The 12,382-nt window shown below is 36.8% G+C and overlaps 1 protein-coding gene across 1 annotated transcript in view; it reads left to right on the forward strand.

Annotated features, from left to right (window-relative positions):
- The first annotated feature begins 217 nt into the window (after window positions 1-217).
- ACYP2 (acylphosphatase 2) overlaps window positions 218-12,382 on the forward strand; it is a 109,788-nt gene continuing 97,623 nt past the window's right edge. The window contains exons 1-3 of the mRNA XM_019719532.2: window positions 218-533; window positions 8,258-8,274; window positions 9,725-9,834. Of these exons, the coding sequence (XP_019575091.2) occupies window positions 392-533; window positions 8,258-8,274; window positions 9,725-9,834 (269 nt within the window). The 5' untranslated portion in view covers window positions 218-391. The remainder of the gene's footprint in view (window positions 534-8,257; window positions 8,275-9,724; window positions 9,835-12,382) is intronic.

Consider the following 12,382-nt stretch of genomic DNA (forward strand, 5'->3'; position numbering starts at 1 on the left):
GGCAGTCGCCTAAACATTTAATGAAAATTAACTCACTACCCAAATACTCTAACCTCCAAGCTAGCAGGTCTTTCATTTCAAAAACATTTTTGGGTACCAAACTACTGACTTCTGGGCACAGTATTCAGCTTTTATTTACAACTATTGAGAAATGAGCATTTATTAAATCACAGGGAGCGCATCCTTCCCGGGAAGCCGGTCAGCGTCCACTGGAGGGGAGGGGCAGGGAAAGGAGGCCTGGGGCGCCAGCCGCCGAGCGGCCACTCTTTCTGGCGTCCCGGGCTGCCCTTGCTCCCAAGCCCCGCAGTCTCATTTGCCGTCTTCCAACGCGTGACCCCGGCGCGTTCCCGTCCCCGGCCGTTGACAGGCGCGGGGTGCGCCAAGCAGTCCCATGTGCCGCCTTTTTCTCGCGGCCGCTGTAGTCGCCGCGCCCGTAATCCCGCTCCAGCTCCTCCGCAGAGGACTCGCCGCCGCCATGTCTAACGCAGGGCCCCTCAAATCCGTGGACTACGAGGTGTTCGGGAGAGTGCAGGGTAGGGGATCCCCCACTACGGCGGGAGACCAAAGAAGCGTTAGGGGAGGGAAGGGAGAAGGCTGAGAGGTGGGCCTAGCATCTTAAGGAACTCCTCCCCGGTGTGGCCCGACTTCCGCTGGGCCATGACACAGCAGCCGAGGGTGGGAAGGAGGCGAAACGCGCAGGCGCTGGAGAGCTGGGATGGGCGGGGGCGGGGGTGGGGGGTGGTAAGAGCGGAGAAGGGGAGGGGAAGGGACAGAGGGAGAAAGGAGGCCGGAGCGGTCTAAGTGGTACGGGTGGGTGTGGGGTGGGGGGGTGCCTGAGCGAGAGGGAAAAATGAAGTTGAGTAGGAAAATAAGGGAGGGCCTTTGAACTAGTGATCTCGTTACTTTCCATGAAACTACTGGGATTGACACGAGTTTCAGGAAGGACATCTAGATGATATTTGAGGGTTCACTTGTCTGAGATTATACATTTTTTTTCTTGTGTAGCTCTTAAAAGAATTATTGAGTTGCTGTCTAATTTTTGTTTCATTATAAGTTTAAATAGTTGCAAAAGGTGTAATGTCTGGTTTATTGTAATTATTGTTATTTCTAAATTAATGTTAAATCACTGAAATTTTTCCAAGGGAATATAAATATGGTAGTGATTTAATAGTTGCCATCATTCATTTAAAATAAAGCTTTTTAATAGTGGGAAACTTTACATTATGCCTTTTTCTTTTTGAATTTGATTTCCATTCCTCGTCCTCCCGGAGAATTTTATCCCATTGATATACCTGAGTTTCTTAATGATCACCTATTTTCTGCAATATGTATGTATGGTATGTGTGTGTGTGTGTGTGTGTGTGTACACACCTATACATGTAAATGTATTTTCTTGATATCCTTTGACCATAAAGTTCTATTAATCTTTTTTCCTCTGGCTTGAGTTACTATTGGAATTATTATTAGAACAAAATTGACGAAAAGAATATAAATACAGTTAAAAGTATGATAAGTATTTAATTAAAAAGATAAATTTGCATTGGAAATTTACTTCATAAGAAGAAACTTGATTAAACAAAGAGTTGAATTATCCTTTTATTTTACACTTTGGGGCAATGTACCAGGGTAAGATTAAGGATGGGTGACACCATGCCTTTTGGGCCTTTCTTTCAAGGAGTGATTATGAAAAGGGAGGTAGGACAGGAGAAACACAGCAAACCACAGGTGACTTCTGAGAAGGTTTTAGAAAAGAATACATATGAAAGTTGAGGATCTGGAAATCTATTCCCTTAAAGTTATCCAGGGCTTTGCACCCTGTAGAAAGTCTTTGGGTACATCCAGGGGTATGGTAACTCTGGATTGAAAACTCCCACAGTAAATCACTGAAACACATTACATATAATATGAAATTGGTGGCAAAGATCACCTAACAAAATATTTTGTTTACTAGACAGTGATGGCAGTAGTTGAGTGTGTGTGCGTGCATTTGTGCGCATGCACACACATATGTGACATTTACTGGGGGTGTTCCACGTGCCAAGCATCTATTATTTACTTAATCCTCATACTTTTGTGGCATATATATCTTATTCCTATTTTAACAATGAGAAAACAGGTACAGAGAGGTTCAGTAACTTGGACAAGCACTAAGTTGCCAAATGGGATTTGATTCTGCATCTCTCTGACTCTAAAACCTGTACTTGTCCATTATAAAATGTTTTCTGTTAATGCATAATGTATTTCTGTTGATTATAACTGTATCATTGCGTGTTTTGTGTATATGATGATCACATGGTACGTGATCTCTCACTTGCTCACACTGTCACTATTTCTGCGTATCAGTCTGTATCTCTCTGTGTCTCACAGTTTCCTCTAGGATTACCTAAGAAATAAATACAAATAGCCTTTTATCCAATTCATTATGATTATGTAGAAATAATTGACAATAAATAATCAAAAATAAATTTAATTTTAATACAATAAAATGGACAATAATTAAAGGGAACATTGTAAAATTAACTTTTACTTTAAAAGTATGGCATAATAAAATCTTAGTGAAAATGGTTGTTAGAAATAATGGCTGTGGCAGTAAATTTACAGTGGAGAAAGCTATAATTGGCAATATTTAGTGGACAAAATATTGAGTGATAAAGTTATAAAAATATTTAAATGGAAATATCCCCAATGAAAATGGTTTTAATGACATAAAAATGAACATGGACAAAATGGAAAATGACTCAACTGTCCTGTCCTAGAAAATTGATCAATGAATTAAATTGGCTTCATGAAATTTATGACAAAATATTTTCCAACCAGAAACAAGGTGTGGTGTTGTATTTCCATTTAGAATGCTTGAGTTTAAAACATCCTTGGTGACAAAATGGCAGTCAACATGTTCTAAGTGTCAAATGTACCCTGCCTTGTTCTGAAATATACATAGCCTATTTTACAAACAGATTGTATACCAAGAATTAGTTTATAAATTGGTTGTTTGAAATTCAGGAAAATACATTTATAGAAATAATATTACAAATAGTGGATTTGCTTCTCAGGCCCATTTGCAAAGCCTACATATAGAGCCTTAGGTTGCTGTTGTTTTCCATTGCTGCTTTTCTTCCTCTACTTAAAAAAAAAAAAAAAAAAAGTATATATATTTGTTTTGGAATAGTTTTAGATTTGTAGAAAAGTTGGAAAGATACTATAGAGAGTTCCTATATACCCCACATCCAGTTTCCACAATTGTTAACATCTTATATGAATATGGTGGGTTTGTCACAACTGATGAGCCAATATTGATACATTATTATTAACTAAAGTGTATACTTTGTTTAGATTTCCTTAGTTTTTACCTAAAATTCATTTTCTGGCCCAGGATTCTTCCAGGGTATCATATGTCATTTAGTCATCTTGTTGCCTTAGGCTGTGATATTCTCAGATGTGCCTTGTTTCCCATGAACTTGGCAGTTTTGAGAAGTACTTTGAGCTTCGGTACCTTGTAGAATGCTTCCCAATTGGGAGTTTTCTGATATTTTTGTCATGCGAAGACTGGGGTTATGGGTTATTGGGAGGAAGACCACAGAGGTAAAGTGCCACTGTCATCACACCATATCAAGGGTACATACTATCAATCTGACTAATGTTGACCTTGATTACCTAAGTGAGATCAAGTTTGTCAGCCTTCTGCACTGTTAAGTTACCCTTTTCTCCCTTCTCTTATATCCTCTGCTTGTTAGTCTCCACATCCTCAAGAAGCTCCATGTTTTTTCCTATCAACTTCTGTTGCATTGGGGCCTTTGGGATAAGGGATAGGGGAGCAGGGGACTGGCCTGTGTTTTTAGAGCATTTATAACTATGGCATAGTTCAGAACGTTCCTATAAACGTTTCATTACAGTTATATCTAGAATAATATAATCTGAAAGTTTGAAAGGGAAATTGGGTAAGCTGTGTATAGATTCTTTGATACTTTACCAGCTCTCAGGTAAACACTAATGACACCCATGGAAGTGGATTGTGGCAATCTGCTGGTTTACCTGTGCTTTATAAATTCAGCAGTTTGTTTTTGACAGTTCTAAATTAGTTTTAGAATAGGAGTAGCTTATGGGACTATCAAAATAAATAGCAGTTTTCTTTAAGATTGCTCAAAATGAAAATTAGGATGACTTATTAAATAGATTTCTCAGACACCACATGATTTAGGTGTATACATTTTTCCTTTTCAGGTAAATGGGAAAAGCTGTTTCAGAGGTTGAAAATTTTAGTATATTACAGTCAAGAAACATAAATAGGGTTAACTCTAATTCCCTTTCTCATCTTTGTTCCTAAGCATTTCATTTACAGTTCTGTTTTAATCTTTATATTTACTTCTGTTTAATCCATTCTGCTTTCAACTACAGTTACTTGTATACTTATATCTGTGTCTCTCATTAGACAATAGATATTATTTTGAAGGTCAAGCTGGTGGCTTGTTTTTATATCCTTTACAAGCTGTACTTCTGGTGGCAACTTCAAAAGTGTCTCAAAATAAATTAAAATGCTTAGGGATAGTTGGCTTGGAGAGTCAGTTGTGTGATGGGTGTTTCAACTATCTGTAACATGCTATGGTATGGCTCCAGGGGACAGACCTGGATGGATGGAGAAAAGTGAGTCAGAATTTTATTCCATATAAAGAAGGACTTTCTAACAAAGATGTTTAAAATCATTAAGGGCTGCTTTGTAAGGTGGTGACTAGATGACTTTCTGCATTCAAAATTGACACATGCAGTCAGACCCCAGGATGAAGGGGTATATTATAAAAGGAAAATTTGATTTTACATGAAAGGATGCTGCTGTGTAAAATTCATCATATGATTAAATATCAATATTTCATTGTAGATTTACAGTGTGATTTTCTTTGCAATATCTACCTCAGAGTTTCTCACTAATACATCTTTCCACAAAATGAGGTACAGTTGCAGCTTATTGAGTCTTGACTGAGCAGTGTATTATGCTTAAGTCTTTCATAACTGAAGGGGCTGATGTCTGTCCCAGTTTCCAGAGCAGTGTGTCTATAAAAAAACCTACCCGTGTCGTATCAGCTTCCCTTCTCTTTAGCAGGCGAAGTGGATGCAGTGTGGAGAGACCACGAAAGCCCATCAAAGCATCTTCTCCAACACATCCCCTGTCCCATGAGTATTCTGTTCCAGCCAGTGCTGATAAGCTGCAGAAAATCTGTCTCCACGTTCACTCTTTTTCTCTATATGTACCTCTCTCTGTTGCACAATGTGCTTCAAACTAGGGATCAGGAGTCTCAGAAAGATAGAAAGATTCTGAGAAAATTCCAAGTGGATTATGGGGCTTTGAACGGTTGATTCCTGCATGGTTCACTGCTGCACAAAGTTAATAGGCGGAGGTCCTGACACCTCTTGATGCACATTCCTCCTGAGGCTTTAAAATAGGGGTTGTGTTTGAGGGGCTGAATAAATAACACCCCTCTTCATTGTGTGGGTTATTGATTGACAAGTTAAAGAGTAAAGCAGGGTTTTGGGGATGTGGTCTGTATCTTCAGGTAAGTGGACTTGATAATAATCTGTACTGCGGATTAAACACACCCACCCAGGCACAGGCAGGCCTCCCTCGTGGGCAAAGCAGGTGTGATCTCTGCAGGTAACTCACTCCTAGGAGAAGGAACAAGAGGAAGCACTTGGGTATGCACGTTTCTTCTTACAGACTTACGTACGTTAGATAAGTCACTGCTTGTCTCAGGTGGAGTCAGGAACAGGTTATAGAGGGTAGAGAATGGCCAAGGGTGTCACACTAATGGATATTCCTCCTGAAAGAAGGAACTATCACGAGAGAGAAGAAGCTTTCTCCTACAGAAATGAGTTGTAAAACCTAGAGGGAGCTCAACTATTTGGTTCTGGATGCAGTACTTCAAGACGATCTTTACTGCAGAGTCTTTTGGTGTGGAGTGATAGGAAAAGTCAGGGAGGTTGTATGGTGACCAAAATTGGAGAATGACTGCCCTTGTTCCACATACTGAGTTGGGAAGGACTGTATCAGCCAAGTCATTGATTGAGGCTTTTAGAAAAGCTCTTTGACAGGAGCTGACTCAGCCAGGGGTTTTCCCCTGTACCCTTTCTCTTCTGTAGGGTGAATATAATGATTGGAGTTATAGCTACCATCTTGAAACCTTGAGGGAAAGGCCAAGAAAATCAGAGGGCTTGGCCCGACTTCCCTAAGGGACAGGAGAAGTAAGGCGTGGGGAATGACTGCTAAAGGGAAATGTGAGGGAGAGTTTCTTTTGTGGTGATCGGAAATGTTCTGGAATTAGTGGTGATGGTTGCAAAACATTGTTAATATACTAAATAAAACTCACTGTATATTTAGTATACTTTGAACACTTTAAAAGGATGAATTTAATGTTATGTGAATTGTACCTCAAATTTTGAATATCACGAAGGGAAAAACAAGGAAAGGAAAGCAAACACCCTCAGGAGCTGCTGTGGCTGCTGGTCCGAGGATCACTCTGAGTAGGAAAGAGCGGACTTTTGAGTGGGAAAGAGATGTTGCTAGTTTCTGTTTACTTGGGCTGTATGTGCTTCCTTTTCATAATGTGAACATACAGAGCTGTTCACTGTTAAGGAACTCAGGGGAATATGCACAATGCAGCCTTGACCAAAACCTTCAGTTCTGTTTGGTCAGCGTCTTCTGGGATCTCCTCACTCTTAGGATAAAACGACTACACACTTTCCCACCGTTGTCTGTTTTCTCTCCTATTTTGTCTTCCTTCTACATGATTTGGTTTCACTGAAGTTTCTTTTGAGTTTTCTGCCAATTCCTTGTATATCTGCTAGCTGATGTCTTTCCTGCATCTATATAACAGATTGCCTTTCTGGTTCCCCTTCAGATCAATACTTCCCCCTCATCATTCCTCCACATTTTGTGTGTATCTTTGAACATATTTCTATAGCCCTACAAAAATTCCATTTGTGATATTATCCTGTCTTTATTGCTTAACTACTCTTTTTCTTCATAGTCATTTGGTACCACAATATACTATGATCAGAAAACAAATGTTATCTCTTATTATAAATCCACTTACAAAATTACATAGAATTACCTAAGCCACTGGTTCCTTCTTCTGTATTTTCTTAACCAGGCTCAATTGCTATAGAAACAATCTCTTTTGATCTCTCTGGACATTGGTTTGATCTATCCCCCGTGATTTCCCTTTTTTTTTTTCAATTGAGGCATAATTTAAATTCAGTAGCATTCATCATTTTTAATATACAGTTAAATGAATGTTGAAAGCTGCATAAAGCCATGTAACCAGCATCACAGTTGAGATGTAGAATAGTCTCATCCCCAAAAGTTACCTCATGCTTCTTTGCAACACTCCCTCCCCCACTCCCCAGCCCTTGGCAACCACTGATTAGTTTCCTGACCCTGTAGTTTTGTCTCTCCAGAATGTGGAATTACAATAGAAATGTTTTATTACATTTAGACTTAGACTTAGTCCTTGTACTTAAAGAAGAAATTCTAAAAGCCAAGGATAGGTAAATTTTATGCCAAATATAATCAACTGTGCGTGTAATAAGCATTTTTGTCTTATTTAGCGTTGTAAAATAGAATAAAAATACAGTTTGGCATTTCATTATGCTTTGAATAAAATATTCAAATGAAATGAAATGAAATATTCAGATTACTTTTTTCCTCCAAATGTCATCTTTCTTTCTCTTTTTATTTTAAAAGAAAATAATTTAAAAAAATAACTGAATACATTCAGACAAAAGATGCAATACTGCCGATTGCAACAACATGGATGGATCTTGAGATTATCATGCTAAATAAAATAAGTCAGAAAAAATCGAAAGCCTTATGACTCATATGTAGGATATAAAACTGAAAACAACAAATGACCAAGACAAACAAACAAAAACCCATAGACACAGACAATAGTTTAGTGGTTACCAGAGGGTAAGGAGTGGGGGGAGGTGGTAGAGGAGGTTAAAAGGGTCAAATATATGGTGACAGAAGGAGAATTGACTTTGGGTGGTGAACACACTATGAAATATATAGATGATATGTTATAGAATTGTACACTTGAAACCTATATAATTTTATTAATCAATGACTCCGCAATAAATTCAATTTAAAAAAAGCTTTGTTCATTTTGTTTACTTAGTATTTAATAAAATAGATGAATGTTGTTAGGAAATGCATAATTTTTTTAAAGGTAGACAAACTGACATTTCTTTTTCTTTTTCTTTTATACAGGTGTCTGCTTCAGAATGGTAAGTCAATACAATCTGTTTATTATTTTTCCCCCATGGTTTTTTCTGATCACAAGCAGTTTCCCACTTAGTGCTACTCTGCTGCTTATTTCCTGTCCTTGATGGCAAATGAAGATGTATTTGCATTTCTTCAAGTACAAATTACTGGTTGAGATTTTTATTAAAACTATTTAATACGTAGTCTCTTAGAAACATTAGCTTTCTTAGCTTTAAGTTAATGTTTTCTATGAATTTCAAAAGTAAGTCTCTTTGGGTGATCAAATTAAACACTTTGATTAGGTGTATTAAATACAAAGTATGGGCTCTTCCACTTGTTCTGGATGAAAGAACCCCTCATATATCTTGAATTGCAAAACGAAAAGTGCTCATGTTGCATAAGGGAGTGTTTCCCAGGTTTTTAGAAGTTAAACCTGCCTTTAATTTTTTTATTTTGTTAATGTACTCCTTGTCTAAAAGTTAAATATGGCTTGTATTTTCACCTACTCTCTGAGCTGGCAGTCACTAGATCAGGTCTCTGTTCCTAACCCACTCTGAGTGTTCTAACACACTCCCACCTGTATGTTAGATGTCTACGTTTTCATATAGTCTCATCCCCTGCAGTTCAGATTGTCTCCTTTTTCATTATTGCCTGTGAGAGCTTGACTTATGTTCAGAATCAACTCCTACGTCAGCCCTATCAGTAACCATCTTAGCTCTAACCATCTCGGTTTGTGTTGCTTCCTTTAGTTGGAGATGTGGAGTATAGCTATCTTGGTCATCCTGACTTCCCAACAGACGCGCATTTTAAAAAGTGTTCTAGTAGACTGGATCCACTAAAATTTTAGTATGATGTAGTTAAAATAATTCAAAATCAAAATGTTGCTAGGTTTTCATTTGCTAATAGCATAACTGAATTTGGAACCAGGAAAAGGAATTTTTAAAAATCCTATTAAGAATAATTGGAGAAATACATTTACCAATAGAGAATTACAGCATTTGTGTGACAAGTCCAGAGCCAACGGAAACCATCAGAAAGTTTTAATCCAGGACTTTCTATTGATCATAACTGAATATTTTTCCTCAGTGATTGAGAATCTCAGAGTGATCATCATTTGGAACCTTAATTAACAATATAATTTAGCGTCCGCAGGCATGAGGGCAAGGCAGCTACATTTTATGGATCCCAAACATATTGTGGAAACTGTTTTCTGAAGTAATTCCCACTGTCAGTTTATTTTCTCATAATGTGCTTGTTATTACTGAAAGTGGGATTTAAAAAATTCTGTTTGAGTGAAGGCTTTTGTAAATAGAGGTATTACTGCAGTAGGTCGCCTACACCATTTTTTGGCATAGACTACATTTTAGGGAAAAAATGATCAGCTTAGTACATTTTGAATGTTTGAGTCAAGTATGTTATGAATTCAGACTTTTGATGATGGACTTCCTTTCTCTTGTTTTCTCCTAAAACCAGTACACAGAAGGTGAGGCTAAGAAAATAGGAGTGGTTGGCTGGGTGAAGAATACCAGCACAGGCACCGTAACAGGCCAAGTGCAAGGCCCCGAAGAGAAAGTCGATTCCATGTAAGTAGCAAGACTAATAACACACTCATGCAATTTATGAACTTGTTTGAATGTTTCATTGAACAATAAGAATAGTAATGATGGACCAAATTCAGTTTATAGATTATTACTAAGCTAATATGCTTTTAGGAAATTCTCAGAATTGGGACTGGAATTTCTGTATTTAGGAATGGATTTCCCCTTGGACAGGCCCTCAAAAAGATCAACAGCATCACTCTCCACTCTGTAGGAATTGTATTCTAAGTCTCCTATAACAAGTGGGATAATCCAGAGCCAGCATATCTCTCATCTGAAGTGATCGTGACAGAAGCATAGTGCCTTAGGATGGCACTGAAGTTCTTAAAGTAGCCTTCAAGGCAAAAAGACTGCCGTCTTCTTTTTATTATTTAAGTAGCTTATTTATCTGCTTGTAATTTTATTTTTACTATCAATGAAAGTGTATTTAATAAGCTGTATGGTTATCATAATATGAGTCCTTGTCTTCCAAAGGAAAACAGATTCAGTACTAAGAAAAAAGGGCCCTGTCATTTTCAAAGGCCTTATCTTTTTAGCTTCGTAAATTCCACCAATCTCTGTAGTCTTTTTTAAAAAAAATAAAAGTAGCTAACATTTATTGAGCATTTGCAAGATGTTAAGCGATATGCTAAACACTTTATATAGGTTATCTCATTTAATCTTTACAACAGGTCTTAAAGGTAGGTACTAATTAATACCCCATTTATTTTATCTTATTGTTTGCAATTAATCTTTGTTTTCACTACTTAATGTTTTCAGATTTCAAAAGCAGTACTTTTCTGTTTATTGTAATAAGTGACTAATAAGATGCAGAGGTATAAAATCAAAGCTAGTAATCTGTCCCTTCCCCTTTACTTTATGTAACCTATGCCATTGGCCTTGTGAATACTTTCCGAAGCTTTCTGTTTTACTTCAGAGTATTTAAGCATATATTTATAATTAAGGTTTTGCTTGTTTTGACTGAAATAGAATGCCTTATGACTGTTTTTCTATAACTTGTTTTTTCATCTGATGGACGTTCAACAATCAGTAAATATGTAGCTTCCAACTCCTTATTTTTTCTAATTTCTTTATGTATAGGTACTTGCATCTGTGTGTAAAACTGCACTCCAACTTGAAAAGTATGGTCCCAAAATTCAATTTTATAAATAGTTAATGGAAAACAGTATTTTTCAGTAGGATTGTGACAAAATGCACAAAAGAAAGATTATGATTTATGTTATGTAGGACTAATACTAGTTCAATGGATGAGAAAATGCCAAATGACTATGAGGTAGATTGAGAATGAAGAATGTGGAGGAGGGACACATGCCAATCACATTATATCCGAATCCATGTTGTAGCAGGCTTTTGATTAATTTCCTTAACATCAATCTAATCGTATCATACATTCTGCCCATTTTTTCTTTCCAACCCATGCACACCCTTCTTCCTCCTTATCCCACTGGTCATCTATGTTAGCAACCTGGTGGGTTTCCTTTTGTGTCTGCATGTTCGCCTTTCACACACACACACACACACACACACATGCACTTGGGTGCACATACAGTTTTGGGTTGTGATCAATATTCATTTTTTAAAAAATGGGATTATGGTGTATGCACTTCTCTGTATCTCACTTTTATCATTCAAAACTATATCCAGGCAAATTCCTCCAATTCAAACGGTATAGCTCTAATTCTTTCTTTTCAATGGCTGCTTAATATTCCAAGTATAGATACACAATGATTTATTACCATATTGTTGGGGACTCGTTTTGTTTCCTGTTTTGTTTTTGTTTTTGCAATAAGAGCAATGCTGTAATAAATGTTTTATTGATTTTATTTTTATAGGGTAGATTCCCAGGAGTGTAATTTGTTGGTTGACATATCTGTGTACTATTAATTTAAAAATATTTGTCAAACTGCTTTGTAAACAGTTGTAAACAATTTACATTTTTTCTCTTTATCCTGTTAGCATTTGGTATTATTGCTCTCTAATTTTTCTTTTATCTCATTGGGTGTAGAATGATATATGATTTTTTTTAACTGTAATTTTCATTTCTCGAATTACTAGTTAGTTTGAACATCTTCATGATTGTAGCTATGTGGATTTATTTTTGTGAACTCCCTTTTCACATCCTTTACCCATTTTTTCATCGGGTTGCTTGTCTCCTGCCAATTTCTAGGAGCTCTTTGTATACTGGTGATAAGTACTAACTCATTATCTATTATCTCTTTTGCAAGTATTTTCCCACCTGTCATTTGCCTATTAATTATTTTTGTTTATGATATCTTCTGCAACATAATTTTTTTTTTATAGACTCAAATATGGTTATCTTTTCTTTCTGGTTAAGAAACAGATTGTAAGTGTTATTTCCTACTAACTTTTTGATGCTTTATTTATTACATTACATATTTATTCCATCTGGAATTTGTTTTTTATTTTATTATATGAGAGTGAGGACTGACTATATTCTACCAGATAGATAGCTAGTTATGTCAGCACCATTTATTAAATAATCACTTTCCCATTGAATTGAAATACATTTTTA

The sequence above is a fragment of the Rhinolophus sinicus genome, linkage group LG05 (genome assembly GCF_036562045.2).
Source record: "Rhinolophus sinicus isolate RSC01 linkage group LG05, ASM3656204v1, whole genome shotgun sequence".
NCBI classification, from domain to species: domain Eukaryota; kingdom Metazoa; phylum Chordata; class Mammalia; order Chiroptera; family Rhinolophidae; genus Rhinolophus; species Rhinolophus sinicus.